At 42.9% G+C, this 25901-nt stretch overlaps 1 protein-coding gene across 1 annotated transcript in view; it reads left to right on the top strand.

The window, feature by feature from the left end:
- Positions 1-20289: 20289 nt before the first annotated feature.
- LOC127578535 (cadherin-related family member 3-like) overlaps positions 20290-25901 on the top strand; it is a 52133-nt gene continuing 46521 nt past the window's right edge. The window contains exon 1 of the mRNA XM_052030674.1: positions 20290-20388. Coding sequence (XP_051886634.1) covers positions 20290-20388 — 99 coding nt within the window. The remainder of the gene's footprint in view (positions 20389-25901) is intronic.

The raw sequence follows: 25901 nt of genomic DNA, 5'->3' as shown, positions 1-25901 counted from the left end.
TCAAATTCAAGGATGATCAAGATGCTGATACAAATGGAGTGCTGATATCACAGAGGAAGAGATCACAGATACAGGAAGGGAGGAAGCCATGGAGAGATTTGGAATTAAGGTGTTGTTAATTGGAAAGTAATGTAGATCTGAGAGCAGGTGGATAGTAGGACATAGAACGGCACAGGAACTGGCCCTTCAGGCCACAATGTCTGTGCCGAACACAATGCCAAATTAAGCTAAGTCTCCTCTGCCTGTATATGATCCATTTCCCTCCATTCCCAGGGTGGTACGGTAGCATAGCGGTTAGTGCAACGCTATTACAGCACCAGCGACCCGGGTTCAATTCCCGCTGCTGCCTGTAAGGAGCTTATACATTCTCCCCATGTCTGCATGGATTTCCTCCGGGTTCTCCGGTTTCATCCCACATTCCAAAGATGTACGGGTCAGGAAGTTGTGGGCGTGCTATGTTGGCGCTGGAAGAGTGGCGACACTTGTGGGCTGCCCCCAGCACATTCTTAGCAATGCAAAAAGATGTATTTCACTGTGTGTTTTGATGTACATGTGACTAATAAATAAATATCTTATACAGTATATCTATCTTCCCTGCATATTCATGTGCACCATTACCCCGGCAGCCTGTTTCAGGAACCTACCACTCTCTGTGTAAAAAACTTGCCCCACACATCCCTTCTAAGCTTTCCCCCCTCACCTTAAGCGCACGTCCTCCGGTATTTGATGGGTGAACCAAAGCTGGACAACTGAGTTCTTGGCTGATAGAACTTACAGAGAGCATATTGAAATAACTCAGCGAGGACTGTGTTGAATTAGTTTAGGCTAAACTATATACAATGGTGTGTATGAGGGTTTCAGACTCAGGTGAGTGCAAATGGAGTGGTGAAGTGATGTTGTGGCGGATGCAGGCAGTCTTAGTGATAGTACGGCTGTGTTGTCCAAAGGTCACCCTGGGTTAAGTATGGCAACAGTGATTCAACCTCACAAAGAATGGAGTCTTTGCAAAGGGAAAAATCATATGGGATGCCATTAGGGACTTTTATAAGAGCCATTTTGGTACTGTGATAATGGCCTGAGCAGATGGACTCAAGCAGAAGGATATAAGGATGATCCACAAAGCTGGAAAGGTATATAACATGTTCAAGGACTTGGAGAGGAAAGGAAGGTTTGAAGTGGGGCTGCGGGTGTTCAGTTGTATCAAAGTGTCATACTTGTCTGGATATTTTGGTTCAGCTGGCATGCTTGTTACGAAGAATGAATTGCACTGACAAATCTGGAATGTAGCTGGAGGTTAACTTTCTATGCAGAAAGTGTCTGGGTTGAAATGTTGCCTGAAGGTCAAAAATTACATTCCGTCAAGCAGGTCTTAGTTACAGCTGGCAGGTCTGGGAAATCAAAAAAGAAACGTGTTTGCTATTAGTGTAAAACTCCGCAGGTGTCACTAAAAGCAGAGCAGGGTACAGTGACATGGAAAAGCAGAGTCCAAGCAGATCATGTTGATGCCCGGACCTGCCAGGAGTAGGACCACAGACAGTGCTGTGGCTCCCACTGGAGGTTCTGCGCCGAGTGTCTTGGGGAACTCAGAACCACAACAAAGGACCGGCTCCGTCGGTGTGCAGCAAATAGGAAAATTGTGCATCTCCACTGAGCTGCTCACCTAATCACAGGAGAAGCCAGTGGGTTATGACCATCATCACCAGAACCGTCACCGGCTCATCAGAAAATCCAGCCCTCTGAGTTTGTGCTAACTGTTTACATGGATAACAGTGAATCAGCAGCCCATTTTAATCCTGGCTGCCAACTCACTACCCTTCAGATACTGGTTTGTTATAAGTGATTTATTTCCCTGAATAGGCTCACCAAATATTGGCACAGTACATAGAAACTTTACTGATTTAAGCTCAAAGAATAAAGGATTACAATCAATCTTTTAGTTATGTCCATTATCAATGCACCCAGGTTGCTGACTCTAACCAGAACTTTACTTGGCCCAGTGACTGTGAAGCCAGAGCATGCAGGGACAGGTCTGCGGTCTGTTGCTGGACTAGTATCTAACCAACATGTTGTGTGAATAAATGAGTTCATTGTATTCATTGCATGGAAAGAGAAGTAGCTTGATTTGTTTATAAATTTGTATCATGGATATTTGGATGGTTTTGAATAGAGAGAATGGAGAAATAATGTTTGCCAAAGTCAATATGTAAATATTACAGAACTAAACTACAATAAAGAGTGGAGATAATTATTGGAAGTGGATTATGGAGGAAGAAAGGGGAGGATAATTGCCCTGCTATTAGAAGGCAATGCAAAATCAAGCTACAGCCTACAACGACCATATACTGGAAGAAAAGATGAGGATTAGTAAGGCAGAGCCAGATATGTTGAGTTCTAGTGCAGTATCGACTGATGTCCTCATAGTGACTGCAAGTATGTCATAAGAATACTTTGAAAATTAGGCTGAAAAATATGGGCTTTAACAGACAGTTGAATTTTGGGTTTTACCCTCTTTTTACCTTCTTTTTCATTTCTCACTTATTTTCCTCTCTCATTCACTGCTTACTTGTCATTCATTTTTGTTTGGTTTCATTTGCATTCCTCTTTTCCTCATTCATTAATCTTCCCTCTGCCCCTCACCGTAGGGCCTTGAGTCCCCTCTTCACTCTATCGCTCACATTCCCTTTCCTGAATTGTACCTGTTCATTTTCGAATAATTCTTTCATTGACTTACTCTTTACCCTTTGCTCATTCCACTCATTCCTTTAACCTTCCATCTCTCCTTGTTTCCTGTCCCTTGGTATCCCTCGCCTCATTCAGTTTCCCCCTTTTTATTCAGTCTGTGATGTTTTCATTAACCATAGAACCATAGAACAATACAACACAATACAGGCCCTTCGGCCCACCATGTTCTGCTGAACTTTAAACCAGGCCTAAGACTATCTAACCCTTTCCTCCCACATATCCCCCTATTTTAAATTCCTCCGTATGCTTATCTAACAATCTCCTGAACTTGACCAACGTACCTGCCTCCACCACCACCCCAGGCAGTGCATTCCATGCATGTACCACTCTCTGCGTTAAAAACCTCCCTCTGATATCTCCCTTAAACTTCCCACCCATTACCTTAAAGCCATGCCCTCTTGTATTGAGCATTGGTGCCCTGGGAAAGAGGCGCTGGCTGTCTACTCTATCTATTCCTCTTAATATTTTGTACACCTCTATCATGTCTCCCCTCATCCTCCTTCTCCCCAAAGAGTAAAGCCCTAGTTCCCTGAGTCTCTCTTCATAATCCATACTCTCCAAACCAGGCAGCATCCTGGTAAATCATCTCTGCATCCTTTCCAACGTTTCCACATCCTTCCTATAAAGAGGCGACCAGAACTGGACACAGTACTCTAAGTGTGGTCTAACCAGAGTTTTGTAGAGCTGTATCATTACCTAGTGGCTCCTAAACTCAATCCCACGATTTATGAAAGCTAACATCCCATAAGCTTTCTTAACTACCCTATCCACTTGCAAGGCAACTTTCAGTGATTTGTGGATATGAATCCCCATATCCCTCTGCTCCTCTACACTACCCAGAATCCTGCCATTAACCTTGTGCTCCGCCTTGGAGTTTGTCCTTCCAAAGTGTACCACCTCACACTTCTCCAGATTGAACTCCATCTGCCACTTCTCAGCCCAGCTCTGCATCCTATCAATATCCCTCTGCAATCTTCGACAGTCCTCCACACTATTCACGACACCACCGACCTTTGTGTCATCTGCAAACTTGCTAACCCATCCTTGTACCCCCTCATCCAAGTCATTAATAAATATTACGAAAAGTAGAGGTCCCAGAACTGATCCTTGTGGGACACCACGAGTCACAGCCCTCCAATCTGAATGCACTCCCTCCACCACAACCCTCTGCTTTCTACAGGCAAGTCAATTCTGAATGCACATGGCCAAGCTTCCCTGGATCCCATGCCCTCTAACCTTCTGAAGAAGCCTACCATGTGGAACCTTGTCAAACGTCTTGCTAAAATCCATGTAGACCACAACTACTGCACCACCCTCATCAATCTGCCTGGTCACCTCCTCAAAGAATCCTATAAGGCTTGTGAGACATGATCTTCCTTTCACAAAGTCTTGCTGGCTGTCCCTAATCAGTCCATGATTCTCTAAATGCTCATAGGTCCTATCTCTAAGAATCCTTTCCAACAACTTGCCCACAACAGACATAAGGCTCTCTGGTCTGTATTTCCCTGGACTATCCCTACTACCTTTTTAGAATAAGGGGACAACATTCGCCACCCTCCAATCCTCTGGTACCATCCCCGTGGACAACGAGGACTCAAAGATCCTAGCCAACGGTTCAGCAATCTCCTCCCTTGCCTCGTGGAGCAGTCTGGGGAACATTCCATCAGGCCTTGGGGACTTATCTGTCCTAATATTTTCTAACAGCTCCAACACATCCTCCCTCTTGATATCTACATGCTCTAGAGCATTAACCTTACCAACACTGTCCTCAGCGTCATCTAGGCCCCTCTCCTTGGTGAATAGTGAAGAGAAGTATTCATCGAGAACCCCACCCACTTCCACAGCTTCCAGGCACATCTTCAGACCTTTGTCTCTAATTGGTCCTACCTTTACTCTCATCATCCTTCTGCTCATTACATAAGTGAAGAAAGCCTTGGGATTTTCCTTAACCCTACACAACAAGGCCTTTTCAAGTCCCCTTCTTGCTCTCCTCAGCCCCTTCTTAAGTTCCTTCCTTGCCACCCTATATTCCTCATGAGCCCTATCTGATCCTTGCTGCCTACACCTTATGTATGCTGCCTTCTTCCTCCTAACTAGTTGTTCCACCTCTCTTGTCACCAATGGTTCCTTCACCCTGCCATTCTTTCTCTGCCTCACCGGGACAAATTTATCCCTAACATCCTGCAAGAGATCCCTGAACAACGACCACATCCCCATAGTACATTTCCCTTCAAAAATGTCGTCCCAATTCACTTCCGCATGTTCTAGCCTTATAGCTTCATAATTTGCCCTTCCTCAATTAAATATCTTCCCATACTCTCTGCTCCTATCCTTGTCCATGACAATGCTAAAGGTTATGGAATGGTGGTCACTGTCCCCTAAATGCTCACCCTCAGAGATATCTGTCACCTGACCTGGTTCATTACCTAATACTAGATCTAATATGGCATTCCCTCTAGTCGGCCTGTCAACATACTGTGACAGGAATCCATCCTGGACACACTTAATAAACTCTGCCCAGTCTAAATCTAAGCAGGTGCCAATGAATATTTGGGAAGTTGAAGTCTCCCATGATAACAACCCTGTTATTCTTGCACCTTTCCAAAACCTGCCTCCCAATCCGCACCTCAGTATCCCTGCTTCTACCTGGGGGCCTATAGAATACTCCTTTCTTGTTCCTAACTTCCACCCATACTGACTCTAGAGAGGATCCTTCTACAGTATCCACCCTTTCTGCAGCTGTAATAGTGTCCCTGACCAGTATCGCCACCCCTCCTCCTCTTTCTCCCCCTTCCCTATCCCTTTTAAAACACTGAAATCCAGGAATATTCAATATCCATTCCTGTCCTGGTGACAGCCAAGTCTCTGCAAGAGCCACAATATCATAGTCCCATGTACTTATCCAAGCTCTCAGCTCATCACCCTTATTCCTGATACTTCTTGCATTTAAGTAAGTGCACTTTAGCCAATCCACCTTTCTACTTTTATAGCTTGTACTCTGCTTCTCCTTCCTCAAAGCCTCTCTACATGTTAGATCTGACTTTTCCCCATCCACTTCTTCCTCTGACCTACACCTCTGGTTCCCATCCCCCTCGCAAACTAGTTTAAACCCTCCCGAACCACCCAAGCAAACCTGCCTGCAAGGATATTGGCCCCCCTTGGGTTCAGGTGTAACCCGTCCTCTCTGTACAGGTCCCACCTTCCCTAGAAGAGATCCCAATGATCCGAAAATCTAAAACCTTGCCCCCTGCACCAACTCCTCAGCCATGCATTCATCTGCCATCTCCTCCTTTTCTTACCTTCACTATCACGTGGCACTGGCAGCAATCCTGAGATTGCTACCCTTGATGTCCTGTTCTTCAGCCTTCTGCCTAGCTCCCTAAACTCACTTTTCAGGACCTCATCCCTCTTCCTACCTATGTCGTTGGTACCAACATGTACCACGACTTCTGGCTGTTCTCCCTCCCCCTCAAGAATGCTGTGGACCCGATCAGAGACATCCCGGACCCTGGCACCTGGGAGGCAACATACCATCCGGGATTCATGCTCACTGCCACAGAACCTCCTATCTGTTTCCCTGACTATCGAGTCCCCTATCACTACTGCCCTCTGCTTCTCCTCCATTCCCTTCTGAGCAGCAGGACTGGTCCCAGTGCCAGAGACCTGGCTACTGCTGCTTGATCCCTGCAGGTCATCCCCCCCAGCAGCTTCCAAAGCGGAAAACCTGTTACTGAGGGGAACAGCCTCCGGGGTCCTCTGCACTGTCTGCCTGTTCCCTTTCTTTTTCTTTTTCTCTCCCCTGACAGTCACCTGCTTCCTGGACCCTTGAAGTACCTGCTCTAAAGGGGGGGGGGGGGGGTGACTGTCTCCCGATGCACAGCATCTACATAACTCTCTCCCTCCCTGGTGCTTTGCAGTGTTTGAAGCTGTGACTGCAGCTCATCAATTCTGAGCCGAAGTTCCTCCAGCCTCCAGCACTTACTGCAGAAGTGGTCACTGTGCACCCCAGCAGGGTCCACTAGCTCCACATCATGCAGCTGCAGCACATTGCCATGCCCTCCATCTGAACTATTCTTTCCCTACCTAGCTTTAATCTACTTAAAATTTATAACAGTAACAGTTAAACCTTACCTTTACTTACCAGCTACTCACCCGCCTCGCCCGTTACCGTCTAAGCCCGTTGAGCCAAAGCCCAATCACTCTGCTCCCTCTCACTCCGCTGCCCGCTCCGACGCTGGCCACTGATTATGGCAGTCTTCTTTTTAAACTGCTCGCCTGCTACCCGCTTACGTCACGTGCCCGCACAGTCCTGCCCCACTATTCCCGATTAGAGAAAAAAAAACAAGTCATTAACTAGTCATTCTTCAGTGAGGGATATAGGTAACCAATGAAGAGGAGAGGTCTAGAGTAAGCTTCCAAGAAGTTGAATCTTTCATTCTCTCCCAGTTATGCTTTTCTCCACTGGTAGCTGCACACCCTAGGACACAGGCAAGTGCCGAGTAATCACCTGCTTCATTCTACTGAAAAACTGTGCTGCAGTGAAGGATCTCACGATGAACTGACAATGGTCACTTCACATTATCAGCTGCCTTGCTTTCTGCTGCAGTTCTGGGTTCTTGAAAAGCATAAGGAATAGAAGCAGGAGTAGACCATCAGGTCCCTGATGGTCTATCCCCTGATGTTCTGCCAGACGTTCTACTCAAAAGATGCATTTCACTGTGTGTTTCGATGTATATGTGACCAATAAAGATATCCTATCTTTTTTTTTTCACCTCAGTTCCATTTTGCCCCATTAATCCCATGTCCCCCAAATCCCTTAATGTCATATAATCTATCAGTCTCTCTCTGAAATATATTTAACTTCCGAGCCTCCACAGCTCATTTCAAGTTCGAGTTTATTGTCATGTGCACAAGTACTGCGAGGTACAGGTACAATGAAAAACTTGCTTTCAGCAGCATCACAGGCATGTAGGTACAGACTACACAGAATATAAATTATATTAAAATATAAATTATATCATAATATGGCACCAGGGAGGGCGACATTATGCAAGCAGCAGGCAGTAGAACACTTTTATATTCACATTATGAACTTTAAGGCTCATTTGGGTGGAGAATTCCGAAGATCCACTACCCTCTGGGTGAAGAAGTATTTTAACTCTTTAGTTCTAAGTGACTGACTCCTGGTTCTGAACAGCCGAGCCAATGGAAACATTATATCTGCATCTACAGTACTAGATCTGATATGGCCTGTTCTCTGTCTGATTCCTCAGCATACCAATCAAGAAAACAACCTTGTATGCACTCCATGAATGTGTCCTCCTTGCTTTTATTCCCAATTTAATTTGCCAAGTCCATTTGTAGGTTAAGATCTTCCTTGATTATTGTCTTACCCACATTACATTGTTCAGGAAATCTAAGAGAAAAACTAAATTAAACAAATAATTACTTAAAATGATATCACCCCCTTAGGCACCAAATCTGCACTTTGAAGATACTTCAAACACATGTGGTGTAGGGGAACCCACAGACTTATATTCCCAGGCACCTAGGTTCTGAGCCAGCTGACAATAACTTCAATACACAAATTCTAACTTGAATATGTGAAAATCAGAGTGTCATTTATTACAGACTACTCATTTGGCAGGATGAGCAAAGAACCACACTTCAGCCACAAGATGAGCAACGAGAAGATTGCAAAGGAGAATTGCATTCTATAAAAAATGTATGAGGAACTTCTTAAATCATTTATATTCTGAGGACATCATGTGTCACAGAGCTAGTGGATTGTAAGGTATGGCTGTAGGTTGCACAGCATTGTGAGGGAAGCCAAAGCAATGTAAGAGACCCTGAAGCTGATTCCACTGGCTTTACATCCAAGTAACCTGACTCAGATAAGTTCAAAATTGCTTTATATCAGCACAAACAATGATTTAGCACGTCTTTCTTTGGCATTGGAATGTGGAATGCAGTGGTGATTAGGGAAGGATGAAGGGTCTCGATCCGAAATGCCGACTGTTTTATTTCTCTCTAATAGATGCTGCCTGACCTGCTGAGTTCCTCCAGAATTTTGTGTGGTTGCTCCAGATTCTAGCATCTGCAGAATCTCTCGTGTCTCCGTTTTGCTAAACATTTACAAATGTTTCCAAAGATTTGAAAATCAAAGACACTGAAATCTACGTCATTTGAGTACGTTTAAAGGGTGCCTTCTGGAATGTATGGTCTGAAGCACAATGAACATTGTCAGATTGGAGACCTTCTGTTCCTGATCTGCATGAAGCTTAGAACATCTTTCCTGGAGCTAATTTCTCCAAGTCCCATCAAATTATTAGAGGCACTTAAGAGAAGTGCAAATTGGGTTTCTTAACTTAGAGGGCAGGGTGACAATGAATGATTGGTTGCCAACACTGCAAATCTACTTTTATAAAGTAAAGCAGGACCCCTAGTCATGTCTTTAACAAGTTATGAAGAAATTACCCTCCAGGAAAGTTCTCCTTTCAAAAAGCAGTAAGTTGTATAAATTACCAGGGCATTGAGAGAAAACAAGAAATGATGACAGCCAATAGCAATGTGGAATATAAATCATGAGAGAGTCTTTAAATACCCCATGAGTTCCTATATTCAACAGAAAAAAGAAATGTTCTGAATAATCATACACATATTGACTCAGCTGTGTCTCATTTATGACCCTCTTGTCTCTGAATCAAAAGGTTGCATGTTCCACCTACGAATGGCAGACACATTCAGCTTAATACGGAAAGCATGCTGCATTTATCAGAGGTCCCCTTTTTCAGACGAGACTACCTGCACCTTCTCACTTATGTGTAAAAGATCCCATAGTAGAATTTGAAGAACATCAGGGAGGTTCTCCAACATGCCTTGACTGATGTTTATTCGTCAACCGAGATAACTGAAGCAGATTCATTTATCATTATCACATTACCATTTGTGATATCTAGGGTGGGAATTGGCTGTCATATTTCTCACATAACACTGCCTACAATTCAAATTGCTTGTAAAACATTTTAGGGCATCCTGAGATCATGAAAGGCACTCAACAAATCCTTTAAATGGGATTCATGTTAGTTTGTGATGTGGCAGTGCAGCAGAACTTTTCTCCTGTCTTTTGGTTGCAGAGTCACTTTACAGAAAGCCAGTATCATCTGCAACATTTTTGTCATAGATCCCACTTTCAGGTCTAAAATATTAGCATGCATAATAAAAAAATGGGGGAGAGTACTGAGCCCTGTAGAACCCTTCTGTCATAAAAACATTGTCAGCCTTGACTACCACTGAGCCAAATTTGGACCTAATTTGTCACTCTCCCTTGGATCCAATTTGTCACTCACCCTTAGATTGCACGGGCTTTGATTTTTATGAACAACCTGCCATGTGGGACTTTGTTAAAAGTCTTCTTAATATCCACATAGACAATATCAAACTCCAATCAATCTTCCTCAAAAGTTCAATCATTAGTCAAATATGGCCTTCCCTTAACTATTCAATGCTGATTTTCCCTAATTAATATGTCCTTTTAAAATGAAACTTATACCATCCCTTAGAAAAGATTCCAATAATATGATCATCACAAAGGTAAACTAACTGGCCTGTATTTAGTTTATCCCTTTCTCCCTTTTTAAACAATGGTACAATTTTAGCAATTCTCCAATCCTCTGGCACCACTTGCTGCCAGAGAGGATTTGAAAATTAGTGACTTTGCAATTTCTGACCTTGCTTCTTTTAGTGGTTTGGGATATATTTTAGCCAGACTTGACAATTTATTTATCTTAAAAAATGATAAACCTCTTGATACCTCCTCTTTTAAAATGTTCATAACACTCAACATCTCACACCCATCAGCATTACCCCCCTTTTTGTTTTGAAGACAGTCACAAGTTCATGAAGAACCTTACCCATTACCACACATGGGTTTCCTTTCTGGTCCTTAAAAGGCCCTATTTATTCCTCACTTATCCTTGCATTTTTTATGTTTTGATAAGACATCGGGTTTGCTTTGACTTTACTTGCCAATATTATTTTATACTCTCTTTATTTTCCTAATTTCCTTTTTAATTTTACTCCTCCACTTTCTATACTCTCCCAGGCTTCCTGATGTGTTGTGCTCTTGATGTGTGAAATAAGCTTTTTTTTGCCTTATTCAGTGACTCTGTACAAAGGCAAGATCAGTAAAGACGTATCCCAAGAGCTGGACCCCATTATTGAACTGTTCCACCACATCATTGTATCACTAAAACAATCACTAAAATTCATGTGCCCCATAGCACAGTTGCCACTGTTCTTATGCTAACACCCACATCTCACAGGTTAGATACACTCCCAGGCTGCTGCCATTAAAGTACTGTGTACCTGTATTGGTGGATGTTGTGATTCCATTGTTATTAACTCCCTCTATCAGGTGATGACACAAAATACAAATAACTTTGCACAGAGAAGCCCATGGTTAAAGCTGCTGAACAGTGAGTGTTGTTTTGACGATGTTTTCCACACATTTAGTGTCACTGTGATAACTGGCAACAAAGATGAAAAATGTTAAAAGATAGTTGGAGGAGTAAGTGACAAGAGTTTTGCATGCCTTTCATGGTATTTTTCTTTCTCTGTAGTGGTAGAATGGCATGTTTTTCTGAGCCAAAGCTGGATTTCACTCCTGCAGTCTTTTGCTCTTGCATCAGTTGCATCAAGCCTTAGACAGGATGATCACAGCAAGGACTTTGGTCCACAAAAGACCACCTTTCAATAGTTCCATCAAATCGTGGATTGAATATATAGAAAGGATGAACATTTAATGGCTGCAAAATGACATTGCAGGGGGAAATCAGACATCCATTTTGCTTGTGGCTGTTGATTAAAAACTTTGATGTCTCCAGCCAGATCAAGAGAGAAGGTATTGAAAGATTTGGCCACACTGATTGAACAACATGAGGTCCCCAACAAGGCCATAGTCCTATGGTGCAATGCTATCAGTTTTACAGTCAGAATCAGCATTCAGATGAAACTGTTGCAGATTTAAACTGAATTGCCAAATACTGTGACTTTGGAGGAGACAGTGTGGAATGACACAGCTTTTGGAATCCAAGGAGTGTGTATTACAAGGAGGCTGCTCATTGAGGGGAAAGTAAATCTCAAGCAGACCTTTGATATTGTCCAGGCAATGGATGCAGCTACCAAGCAAGCACAGCACTTGCAAAACCACCTACCGAAGGTTCAGCAGGTTGACAGTTTGTGCCTCAGCTCTTTGTTCCTTTTGAGAATAAGGAAGAACGATCTGAAGGGGAGATATTATTGATGTGACATTGTACAATATTATGAGTGCCAAATCAGTAACACTAAAAGACATCTGTCAACAGTCTGCTTGAATATAAGACTGTGGCAAACTCAGGTAATCAAGGAGTGTGAAGCCTATGAGGAAGAATAGTAAAAGGCACTGTATATATAAGCTAATTGAAGAAGATGGTCACCGAGATGGATGCATCCTTCCCTTATTTTCTCTGCAACTTAAAACTACCTTGAGTTCTCTTTTTTCCCTGTTCTGGTGGTCTTTGACCCTAAACATTAACTCTTTTGCTCCTTCCACAGATGTTGAGTTTTCAGTTTTTATTTCAGATTTTCAGCACCTGCAGTTTATTTTATTTTCATCCACAGTTTGACATCCTGTCCAATAGATGGCATCTCTAAGTATCCAGCTCCCTTTCTGGACTAAGGTGGCATACCAAATATTTCACTTCAGGTCCGGGAGTGGGATCTCAACATGCAGTCTTCTCACTTGGAGGTGAAAACTCATATGTTCCCATCAATATCTGTGGTTCATTGATGAGGGACATCCCTCTTTTAAGCTATAGTCTTCATGAGCACATTTTATATGGCTCCTGACAGAACTGTTTATGGCATTTCCAAAGCTTTTCATACCTATTTGGATGTGGTGGTTTGAAGGGCCTGTTTCTGTGCTGTATGACTGTGACTCTAATTCAACTGGAGGCACTTCTCCCAACCTCTACACTTTTTTCAATAGCAGAGACCTTGAAATGTTTACCATTTGTGCAACCACATTACAAATTCTTCCAGATTTTCTAAGAATAGAAACAAAGCATGCTATTTCAACAATTATTTACAAGGTAAATGTTCATTCGTTGTACCAATATTTATTCAAAGCCTGAATGCTGCCATTCTGAAAGACCTGGTGAAATGTATCTCTTTGGCAAAGCCACATTATAACCTAGTCAACAATACAGTAGTACAATACAGGGAGGTACAAGAAATATGAAGTAATTTGGTCTTTGACCTGAAATATTAGCTCTCCACAGATGCAGTGCAGCCTGACTTGATATTTCCAACATCTTCTGTTTTTATTTGAGATCCCCAGAATTATCTTTCATGATAACAGTGAGGAAAAAAAAGTAGTGGGAGAATAGTGACGTCTTAAAAGTAGCCTTTTAACAAAGTGATAATCATAGATGCTAATCAAGATCTCTGGCCTACAAAGAGAACAAGAAGCCATTCTGTCTTATTTTTGCATGTACCTTCACATTTAAAAAATGCTATTCTAAGTTAATATGTTTTTCTTTTTGTTCTTTTCTCTATCTTAATTTATTCTCTTAATCTACTCTATAATTCCTACATTTCATTTCTCCTCTGTACCTGATGTTATTCTAAATCACCTTGTTCTGTCATGAAGAACCACGTTCAGAAATCATTGTTGAATGACCCAGCACATATTAGAAACACTTGTTCTTGACTCTATTGGCAGAGGAATTAGTTTCTCTTCATATATCGTCAAATCCTTTAATGACCTTACGCATGAATTAGAAGGCCCGTTAATCTTTTATATTCAAGACAAGTTTATATAGAACTTGCAATCTGTTCTAATGACATAATACTTATAGTCATAATATAATTCCAGTAATTTGACCTGCATCCACTCCAATACAAATACATTTTACATTATTCTCCTTACAAATCAATTGTATACCCCTGTCCCAGATTTGAATGCAATAGTCAAGATAGGATAATAACAGGTTTAATGTATTTTGAATTCCCCTCCTCCAAGGCTAACATTCAATTCACCTTTAAAATGATGTTTTGCACCTATTACCGTATAATGAATTGTGTAATTGGATCCCTCAATCTCCTTGCCCACCTGTGGCTTCTCACCATTTAAAAAATGTTCTATGTTCCTTTATTCCAAATATTTCTTTGTAGGTCAGAAATAGATAACTCTACATCTGTTAACAATTTGTTTGGCTCCACGTGATACTAAGGAACAGCTGAAAATATGGATACAGCAAAGGCTAGCTGACCTGATTTGTGTACAGTTCTGGTGGCCATACTGTAGGAAGGATATGGTAGCAAGAGAGAGAGTGCAGAAGAGATTCACTAGGGTGCTGCCTGGAATGGAGAACTGTAGTTATAAAGAGAGATTGGATAGGCTGGGTTTATTTTCACTGGAATGTAGGAGGCTGAGGAGTGACCTTATAGAGGTTTATAAAATTATAAGGGGCATAGATAGTATAGATAGTCAGATTATTTTTTCCCAGGGCAGGGGAGTCTAGAACTAGAGGACATAAGTTTAAGGGGAGAGGGGAGAAATTTAAAGGCAATCTGAGGTGGAGGATGGTGGTTATCTGGAATGAGATGCCAGAGGCAGATACAATTACAACATTTAAAAGGCATTTAGACGGGTACTTGGATAGGAAAGGTGTAGAGGTATACAAGCCTAATGTGGGCAAATGGGACTAATGTAGATACGTATCACGGTGAGGGTGGGCGAGGTGGGCTGTGAGGATCAGTTTCTGTGCTATTTGATTCCATGATTCATTCTCCTTGAAATGCTGAAGACATACTCCACAATCAGCTGCTCCTCTAGCCAAGGTGTTCTCGTACCTTTCTCATGCTGGGATCTACCTTACAACGTGGAAAATTGCCTTGGTATCTCTTGGCCACAAAAACAGGAGAAATCCAATCCAGTTAGTTACTGTCCCTATCAGTCTACCCTCAGGCAACAGGAAAGTGATGGGAGGTGTTGTGGCCATGCTAAGAAGGGGCATTTACTCACCTGTTTGCTGATCCTCAGTCTGGGGTTTTACCAACACTATTTGGTTCAGACCTCATTAAAAACATGGACAATAGAGTTGAATTCCAGAGATAAGATGACAGTAACTGCCTTGATGTCAAGAGAAAACTGACTGGCTGTGGCTTTCAAGAGCCTGAGTAAAATTTGGAGCCAATGAGAATCAGAGGAAAAATTCTCTGGTCGGAGTTGCATTGGAGGCTACAAGACGAAGTCGGGCTGCATAGCTAACAACAGTGCATCCCTTCCGGATGAACTTAACACATTCTATGTGCGTTTTGAACAGAAGGGAAGTGGATTGTCACCATCCACCCTGACAGCCGCTGCTGCAGCTGAACCTGTGATCACAGTGGAGGACGTAAGATCAGTCTTCCAGAGAGTGAACACGAGGAAACACCTGGCCCAGATGGTGTCCCCAGCTGTGTGCTCAGATCTTGTGCTGATCAGCTGGCAGAAGTATTTGCAGACATATTCAACCTCTCCCTGCTTCAATATCAGGTTCCCTCCTGTTTTAAGAAGACCACTATCATCTCGGTACCAAAGAAAAACAAGGGAACATGCCTCAATGACTACCAACCAATGGCTCTGACATCCACCATCATGAAGTGCTTTGAGAGGTTGGTCATGGCACGCATCAACTCCAGCCTCCCAGACAACCTGGACCCACTGAAATTCACCTATAGGCAAAACAGATCTACAATGGATGCCGTGTTCCTGGCCCTACACTCAGCTCTGGAGCACCTGGACAGTAAAGACACCTACGTTGGACTATTGTTTATTGATTACAGCTCTGCCTTCAATACAATAATCCCAAGCAAGCTTGTCACCAAACTGCGAGACCTAGGACTCAGCACGTCCCTCTGTAACTGGATCCTTGACTTTCTAACAAACAGACTGCAATCAGTGAGGATAGGCAGCAATACCTCCGGCACGATTATTCTCAACACTGGTGCCCCACAAGCCTGCATCCTCAGACCTCTACTCTACTCCCTATACACTCATGACTGTGTGGCCATTCTGCTCTAGCTCCATCTACAAGTTTGCGGATGATACCACCATTGTAGACTGTATCTCAAACAGCAATGAGTCAGAGTACAGGAAGGAGATAGAGAGCTTAGTGGAATGGAGTCATGACAACAACTTTTCCCTCAATTTCAACAAAACTAAAGAGCTGGTCATTGACTTCAGGAAAGGGGGGGGTATACATGTACCTGTCTACATCAATGGTGCTGAGGTAGAGAGGGTTGAGAGCTTCAAGTTCCTGGGAGTGAACATGGTCAAATCACGTAGAAGCCACAGCCAAGAAAGCTCACCAGCACCTCTACTTCCTCAGGAGGCTAAAGAAATTTGGTTTGTCCCCTTTGACTCTCACCAACTTTTACCGATGCACCATAGAAAGCATCCTATCTGGATATATCATGGCTTGGTACGGCAACTGCTCTGCCCAGGACTGCAAGAAACTGCAGAGAGTTGTGGACACAGCCCAGCACATCACGGACACCAGCCTCCCCTCCTTGGACTCTGTCTTTACCTCTGGTTGTCTTGGTGAAGCAGCCAGCATAATCAAAGACCCCACCCACCTGGGACATTCTCTCTTCTCTCCTCTTCCATCGGGTAGAAGATACAGGAGCCTGAAGGCACGTACCACCAGACTTAAGGACAGCTTCTACCCCACTGTGATAAGACTATTGAATAGTTCCCTTATACAATGAGATGGACTATGACCTCATGATCTATGTTGTTGTGACCTTGCACCTTATTACACTGCACTTTCTCTGTAGCTGTGACACTTTACTCTGTACTGTTATTGTTTTTACCTGTACTACATCAATGCACTCTGTACTGACTCAATGTAACTGCACTGTGTAATGAACTGACCTGTACAATTGGTTTGCAAGACAAGCTTTTCACTGTACCTCGGTACAAGTGACAATAATAAACTAATACCAATACCAATACCAAACTCAAGAAGGTTGTGGTTGTTGCAGATCAATCACCTCAGTCATCCCAACTCCAAGACATTACTGCTGGTGTTCTTAAGGTCAGTGTCCCGGGCCCAACCACCTCCAGGTATCTTATCAATGCCTTTCTCTTCCTTGTAAGACCTGAAGTGGGAATATCACTGTAGGTTGTACAATGATGATGTCACGCCTGCATTCAAAACCTAGACAGCATTCAGCATGAACTGATTTAATGGCAAGTGACATTTATGCTGCACAAGCGTAAGCCAATAACCATCTCCAATAAGAGAGAGTCTAACCATCTGATCTTGACATTCGCTGTAGATGTCCCCAAGCACCAACATCCTGGAGTTACCATTCACTAAATCCTCGGTTGGATCAGCTGCATAGTGTGATTACATCAGCAAGCTAAAGACTGGGGCCTAGAAATAATTATACATCATTAAGGGTGGTTCGTGGCAGGCTAATGCATGCTTCCTGCTTGGGCCTGTGGCTACAAAATTCTATTGAGCACAATGTCCAAGGCAGTTTAACAAATGTATTTCCTCCCTCATTCAGCCGTTGCAGTGGAGTTTTGTATGGCAGAACCACATCAGCAACACATTACACAGCCGCTTGACCCCCCCACCACACATCTTTCCTTTTGCTCTGCCACATTTTGCTGCAACCGAGACTAAGTTATTTTTCCCTTTCTCAGGTATGATGTAGGGATCCTCATCTGAAACGATACCTGTTTCTCTTTCCATGGATGCTGCCTAACCTGCTTAGTTTTTCCATCATTTTCCATTTTCTCTCTTTATATCTTGTTGGCTCAGTTTTTCTTATTCTATTCATATAGATCTAGCCTGCTCGGCAGGTTCCCACCACCTTACACAGATCTAGCAATTTGTGTGCTGATAACTACTGCCATTAAGCCATTTCGATTCATCTTATCACACACATTCCCTCTGTTCTACACATCCCTCCCCCACCTTCTCCCATACTGAGAACTAATCAGCATCTCTCTCTTTCCCAACTCCGATGAAGGGTCTCAGACCCAAAATATTGACTGCTTTTCCTCCAACAGAAGTTGCCTGACCTGCTGAGTTTTTTCCAGCACCGTCTGTCTTTTTCCCCCCAGTGGGGGAAGACGGTTTGATTATGGATAGAGGGCATGGTTTGGTGATGGCAAGGTGTAAATTGACCTGGAGAGATTGGGCATTTGTTGGAGAGGAACTGGAACTTCAGGAGATGGGCTGCTGGTTGCAATTGATTCCTCATTGGGACTGGGTGGGGTGATGTTGTGTTATGGTTGGAGCCATGAGATGGTGGTGCATGGAGCCTGAGGAAGACTCGGAGTGAAGAGTAAGTTATTAAATGGAACCAATCTGCAAATGGTCAAAAGTGCCAAGCTTCATTGCTGGGATCTGGAAAGGAACTCCCATTAAAGTTCTCACAAGTCCTGGTTCTGTGTGATGGCCTGTGTCATCTGTGGATCTCATACAAGTCATGGACTTTTAAGGAACAGGCATCCAGGTGTGTAATGTGGACTTGAGAGCAAATTCATAAATTTAGGATTAGACTTTAAGTACCATATTGCTCTCAGCAGTTAGTTTTCTGATAAAATCCAGATGGTTTTATGAAAGGGTAATCATGTTTGATAAAGTTTTTTGAGGCTGTAACAAACAGGGTCGATGAAGGAAAACCATTAGATGTAGTGTGCACTTCCAGAAGACTTCCATAAGAAGTCACATAAAAGGTTACTGCAAAGGATAAGAATGCACAGGGCTGGCACAGGTAGGAGATCGGCCAACTAACAGAAAACAAAGCATCTCAATAAATGTAAAATCTTCAGATTGGCAGTCAGTAACGAGTGGGATGCCACAGGAATCAGTGCCGGGGCCTCATCTATTTGCAGCCTATGTTAACGATTTGAAGGAAGAAGCTGATGTATTGCAGCCAAATTTGTTGATGATAAAAAGTGACCAAACAAGATCTGCGATCATTACCACTGGATCTAAATATTGGAATTCCTAAGGGAAAAAACAGCACTGTGGGAGTACCTTCGTCACACCGACTGCAGGGGTTCAAGAAGGAAGCATATCACCACTTTCTCAAGGGAAATGAGAATTGTGAAGTCCTTTGTCTTCTTTATTTAAGCAAAGGTTGCCAGGAATAGGAGAGAAGCATTATGCATTGGAGGGTGGCGCAGGGAGGGCAGCATCTGGTGATGGGCAGAGGGGCCACAGGCCCATAGACAACTGGGAGATGTGGAGAGATGTGAAACTTGCCCGCTAAGTGCTTCAATATTTCATTCTGGTGACAACCTCCTTGCTGACTTCCCCAGAGGTGCACCACCTCACTGACACCTGTGGTGCTGAATCAACATAAAGTCATTAGTCCTCCTGTTTTGCCTTTGCAGGGTATTGATGGAAGTCTGAGATACCCCCCCCCCCACCAGAAGAGGAAGAACAAATGGACAAATGGCACAGAGGGTGTTGGAGGAGATACTGGAGAGAGGGGATAACCAGCAGGAGGCAAAGATGAAGGTTTGCAAACCGTACCATTGTGCTCGATGCTCCACAGCACCAGGTCAGATATTGGGCCCAGGAGGGAAGAATGTATTAGTTTAGAGGGACATGTCAATCAAACAGCAGGCCACAGTATGGCATGAGGCACAGGGAATCTAGCATGGGGTCTGGTCAGAGGGGAGATCCAAGCACCTGCAGAGCCACAATTGGGATAATTTTTAACAAGACCAATGAGAATGTGTCAAGAAATGCCTGACCGATTGCAGGAGATGATGAGGATCAGCGGAGAATCTCGCTCTCACAACAGGTTGTGTTCCTCTGGAGGCCTTGAGTACTTGCTTGGCATGGGCTCAGGGTTAACCCCATTCACTCTGCAATTATGGGCATGATATTATCTGCAGCGGAGGCAGCACAAAGTCTGAAGAATCCTCAGATGAAGACATGCAAAGGGATACAGATGGGGTTAAGTAATTAAGAAGTTGGCAGATGGAGTATAATGCGGGAAAATGTGAAATTATCCACTTTGGAAAGAAGAACGAGAAAGTGAGTCTACACAACTTTGTGGCACAGGGGGTCTGGGTATCCTCGTACATGAAAGACAAAAGTTAGCATTCACATTCAACAACCTCTTAGCAAGGCTTTATTGCAAGGGGTATGGAGTATAAAAGTAGGGATGCTTTGAAGTAACTCTACAGGTTGCTGGTGAAATCGCACCTGGAGTCCTGTGGACAGGTTTGGAATGATATCATGTATTGGAGGCAGTGCAGAGAAGATTTGTCCGATTGATTCCTGGATGAAGGTGTTAATGTATGAAGAAAGGTTGAGTAGGTTGGGCCTGTGCTCATTGCAGCATAGAAGAATGGGAGGTGGTCTTACTGAAACATATGATTCTGGGGGAGGTGGGAAATTGACAGGATAGATATTGAGAGGATGTTTCCTTTGGCAGTAGGTACCGTGAACAAGGGGCATAGTTTCAGAACAATTTCAGATGGAAATGAGGAGGGACTTCTTCTCTCAAGAGGGTGTGAACCTTTGGTGTTTCCACTCCAGAGACAACCGGCGGCAGAGTTGTGTTGAGATGGACAAAGACAAGGTACGGAGTGGGGAGAGGGGCGAGTGAGTCAAGGGGTAAGGAAAGATTGCAGGAAGTTGGTGTTGAAGCCAAGATTGGCCCAGCTATGATGTTATTGAATGGTTGAGAAACCTGAAGGGCTGACGGTCCTACTCTGATGTTCTTATATTCTAAACGTTGCGCCATGCAGTGGGACTTCTGGGCCTCAACCATTCATGACAAATGACTCAGCTCTGTCATCCTAAGGCCTTCCTATTGTCCACAAAGCACAAGAAAGGAGACGGGTGGAATACTCTCTCTTTGTCTGGATGAGTACAGCTCCAACAACACATAGGAAACTCAACACCACTCAGGACCAAGGAGACCATTTGATTGGCACTCAACTCTCCACCCTAACCACTCATTCCTTTTCCCAATGTCGCTGCAGATTGCAGTGCAGAAGGCTTTTTCAATAGGACCTCCCAAACCTACAACGTCTACAACCGTGACATGCAATGAGAGCAGGGAGACAGGAAGGTTACTGCCTGCAAGTTCCCTCCAAGTAACAATCTATCCTGATTTGGAGGTGGAAGCGTTGGAAAGGGTGCAGAGGAGATTTACCAGGATAATGCCTGGTTTAATTTGGAGGTGGAAGCGTTGGAAAGGGTGCAGAGGAGATTTACCAGGATGCTGCCTGGTTTAGAGAGTATGCATTATGAGGAGAGACTAAGGGAGCTAGGGCTTTACTCTTTGGAGAGAAGGAGGATGAGGGGAGACATGATAGAGGTGTACAAAATATTAAGAGGAATAGATAGAGCAGACAGCCAGCGCCTCTTTCCCAGGGCACCAATGCTCAATACAAGAGGGCATGGCTTTAAAGTAATGGGTGGGAAGTTCAAGGGAGATATCAAAGGAAGGTTTTTTACCCAGAGAGTGGTTGGGGCATGGAATGTGCTGCCTGGGGCAGTGGTAGAGGCAGGTACATTGGACAAATTCAAGAGATTGCTAGATAAGCATATGGAGGAATTTAAAATAGAGGGATATGTGGGAGGAAGGGGTTAGATAGTCTTAGGTGTGGTTTAAAGGTCGGCACAACATTGTGGGCTGAAGGGCCTGTATTGTGCTGTACTGTTCTATGATTCTATGATCTACAAGCAATGACCACTGCAAGGGCAAGAGATGTCTCTTGTAAATACTCTGCACTGGCAAAATTCCTATTAACCACATACTTCTCCAACATAAAGCATACAAAGCATTTAATATGAATACTCACCTCTCTTTCTCCTTTTGCAGGTGCACATGTTTTGCTTGGCTAAATGAAGGGCTTCTTTAAGCAGGTCAAGATGGTCCTTTAAAAACTTGAACCGACAATGACATTGTTCCTTAGACTGGTCTAGAAATGAAACAATATTTAAGACTGTGGGAATTGGGTCTTTTTGATGGGCATGTGTGTACCTCTTAAGGCAAGTTCCCCAACCCACTGTTGCCAATTAGATGCAGCACACAACAAACCCCACCAGACAGTGACTTTGCTATTAACTGTACTTCTTTATTAATCACCATTAGTTTAAACAACCAAAGATTCACTGTGTACTTTCAAACAAAACTCATTTACACTTTAATTACTATTTTAGTTAGTTTGACAACTTACAAAACTCATTAATTCTCTTCAGATATTACCCGCTGTCGATGACCTGGCTGGGATTTAATGTGGCGATTTCTCCTACTAGGCAGAGACTTGCGGTCTTCTTCTGTAATTGTTAGCCTTTGAAGCTATTGCTGCCAGTCATCTCATGAGGCACCTTTTTATACATTTCTTTGTAAACTTTTGGTATTGGCATTGGTATTGGTTTATTATTGTCACTTGTACCAAGGTACAGTGAAAAACTTGTCTTGCATACCATTCACACAGATAAATTCATTACATTGAGATAGTATAGAGTGCATTGAGGTAGTACAGGGTTTTGAGACATCTCTTTGATTTTACAGCCACTTGTTTCTTTGATACTTTCAATCTCCTGCTGGATTCTATAATCACCTTAGCTACCTGGTGCATAATTATCAGAGTTTAGACTTCTACAGTTTACCAGACTGTCCCTGGTACACAGTATCTCAAAACTGTCTGTTTCTCAGTATCAGGAACAGTGGGGGAAAATGTTCACTGCGCCGTAAAGCTGTCTCAACTGGAAAAGTACTGCAGCTATGTTCCTGCACTGATACTAACCGGTGTCCAAATGTTGTTCCTTCACAGCTTTGTGCTGACCAAGCCTCTTTTGTTGTTTTCATTTCTTCTTAACTCTTCCTTTTCTCAACTGTCTACAGCTCCCCCCTCTTGATCCATGATCAGCATGATTAATGGATCATACAAGTTATCAACTTAAGTAAATCTAAATACAGGTAATGAGTAATTGGTACTTGTGATACCACCAATATATATACATTGAGCAAAAAAGAGTTAGTAATAAGTTAATAATAAGTTTGTTATGCAATATAAAGGTGACACATAACTGTTGAATAATATTTATTTTATAACAAATAAATAAAATAGTTATATTAGTTATAATTAAGTAAATACATATAACTGTAATAGTAAGAATAGTGATATGTGAAATAAGGTGTATTTATGGATGCATTCCCATTCCATAAATCATCCAAGGAATCATATTTTGAAATTCTCACATAGCTACTCCAACATTCAAGACCCATAGTTAATATAAAGTTTATCTTCCCGAGTAAGCTAAGTACTAAAAGGCAATTGCCTCATGATGCCTTGGTTAATAGTATGTGTATGTTCTTCCAAAATATCTACAATATTAATGTCGGTATTATTAATAGTATCATTACTCTGAGTATCTAAATCTGTGAGGTCTAGAATAAATGCAGTAGCAAGACCAGCTCCATAGGCCTTATTATGAAATTGAATTGGAGGGGTAGTTTCATGTTCAGATTCTCATAAAAGTAAATCAGTAACCAGATGTTGTGTGAAATCGTTCTTCTGTCTTAAGGATCAAGGACTCTGGACACAAGCTTTGTAGACCAAAACTAGTTTAATCACAAAGGCAAATGTGGGACAGAGTGGATGGGAACAGACTTCAGGATATAACACTTCAATGCCTGGCCCACACTAGCATTGGCCCTTAACGATCCCTGAGTCTGAGTGAAACGCTCCCTGACCATGTGGTGATGCACTCTTATTAATGATCTCTGCAGCATTGTCTCACTACTCCTGGGGTCGTCAAAGAGGAAGGGCTAGGGGATGCAGCCCTTTTTATGGAGCTAGGAGGCTGGGTGGAGCCTCACTGTTGTGACTTAAATGAGCCAATGGTGTGGGAGTCAAAGACAAAGGTTCCTGCCACAACCAATGGTCAGGCAGGTTCAGAGACAAAGGGTACTGGTCAGGCAAGTTCAGAGGCAAAAGGTACTCTCACACCTGAGGGGTGGGTGGAGCCGCACCTCGATTGACAGTAGTGTCACTTCTGATCAGAGGAGCAATGCTGTCCTCCAGTCAGCGGGGGTCAGTGTAGTTACTGTTACCTGGCAGCCATGTGGATTTCTCACAACATTAGATCTCTAAAGAACTAGTAAATGTTGAAAGGGGACCAATGAAGAAGGAAAATAGAAGAAAAAAGTGTTCAAAACCACTTGGATTAACTTATGATGAATATTATCAGAAAATATTTGCCAATGGGGTTTTAAAATAATACCTGAATTTGCAATGGAGTTGGGGACATTACAGAAGATTAGGAGTAGGAAAATGTACCTGTAATGCTATGGCAATAAATACTGACATTGACAAGTACGATACGAACAATCAACACTTAATGGGACGGAAAAACTTAGCTGAGTCCAAAAGAATTAAATTACTGTCCCATTTGAAGCAAATTGTGGGATCCATGCAGGACAGTCTTCACTATTTCTTCATTGTGTCTCAACATTAGCAGAGGCATCTTGGAAAACAAGAATGGTGGGGAGAGGTTTCTTGTTGACTAACATTATGATCCCAGAGGCAAATCTGAAAGAGAAAAGGGTAGTTTCTCCTCTTGTGTCTAATTAGTTCACAATTAAAACATTAAATTTTAATCATCATCATAAAGGGTGAGACGAGATAAAGCATCCGTCACTTCTATAAGTGAGAGGATGTGGGACAATCGGTCGCCTGGTCTGCACCGCCACTCACGGTGATATTACCAGCACCCCCGTCTGCAGCCTAGGGTTCTGAGTAAAATTCAAACTCCATCTGGGCGTCAGGAAGGAAATGCCGCTGATGATGGAACCTGTGTTGCAAACCGAAGGGCTTTAGTTGGTTTATAGATACCAACCAGCCCTTCCCATGTCCAGTATGTTGGGCTAGCTTTATCAACATAGGTATGTGGTCCCCAGTATTTGGGGAGAAGGGAAAGTACATGGGTTAAATATCTGTAGCATGACTTGTTGACCAACATCATACTCCCCCGGTGTAACCCTCATATTAAAAGAAACTTTGCCTGTTTGTTTTCGTCTCCCCATTTGGATAGCAGCCAATTTAAGCAACACCCATGCCTCATTGTGGGTCTCGTCAGTTGCGTCAAAACTATCACAAGATGGAAAAAACAACAAGATGCTGGAGGAACTCAGCAGGTCAGGCAGGACCCATGGAGAAAAGCAGACGGCCAATGTTTCATGTCAGGACCCTTCTTCAGGACCTGACCCGAAACGTTGACCGTCTGCTTTTCTCCACGGGTGCTGCCTGACCTGCTGAGTTCTTCCAGCATCTTGTTATTTTTTTTCATCTAGATTCCAGTATCTGCAATCCTTTGTTTCTCCAAAACTATCACAAGCCTGTGGGGACTTTTCATTAGAATGTGAGTCCAACACTGCCTCTTTACCTCAGAAAGGTTTTGTCCGTTTAGATTTGGACCATAAACTCCTTCACACTGCAGCCATAAGTGGTTTGCAAATGCTGTGGGTATTCCCCCTTCTGTTGTTTACATCTATTTAAACCTTCTGCAGGGTCTCCCCTGTGGAATCCTACAACCACTAAAACTGCAGTTTTCATCTCGTCTAAAGAACCTCCACCCTCTTTCTGAGGGAGGGGTAAGGCTGAAAGCACAGCTGAGCCAAGACAAACCATTATCAATTTTGTTTCCTCCCTGTCATTTAACCCATGCAGCACTTGCTGTTTGTGGACAACATCAAATAATTCATGTGTATTTTGGTGCAGCTAAAATACAGCAATTTTCTTTGCTGTCTCTGTCACCTGTGCAACTGAAGATGGGGTCTTGATCCTCATGGACAGTCTTATCAGCCTGATTAGCCTTGTGTAGAACTTGTGCTGCTGCTTGTAAATCATTACATTTCCCTTCTAATTGTTGGTTTTCCTTCTCTAGTGTTTTTTTTTGTTTTCTCTCTTCTAATTGTTTTTCTTGAGATCCTTTCTCTGCTCGAGTCCGAAACTGACTCAAAATGTAATGTATTCTTTTCTTCTTTACTGTTCTCCTGTTCCCACCAGGATTTACACTTTGAATTCTCCCCCTGACATTTCTCTTAATTGTTGCTTCAGTTTATTAGTTTCCTCC

This window comes from Pristis pectinata, chromosome 15, assembly GCF_009764475.1.
Source record: "Pristis pectinata isolate sPriPec2 chromosome 15, sPriPec2.1.pri, whole genome shotgun sequence".
Taxonomy (NCBI): domain Eukaryota; kingdom Metazoa; phylum Chordata; class Chondrichthyes; order Rhinopristiformes; family Pristidae; genus Pristis; species Pristis pectinata.
The sequence above is the reverse complement of the archived record's forward strand: the minus strand, read 5'-3'. Positions and strand labels throughout refer to the sequence as shown.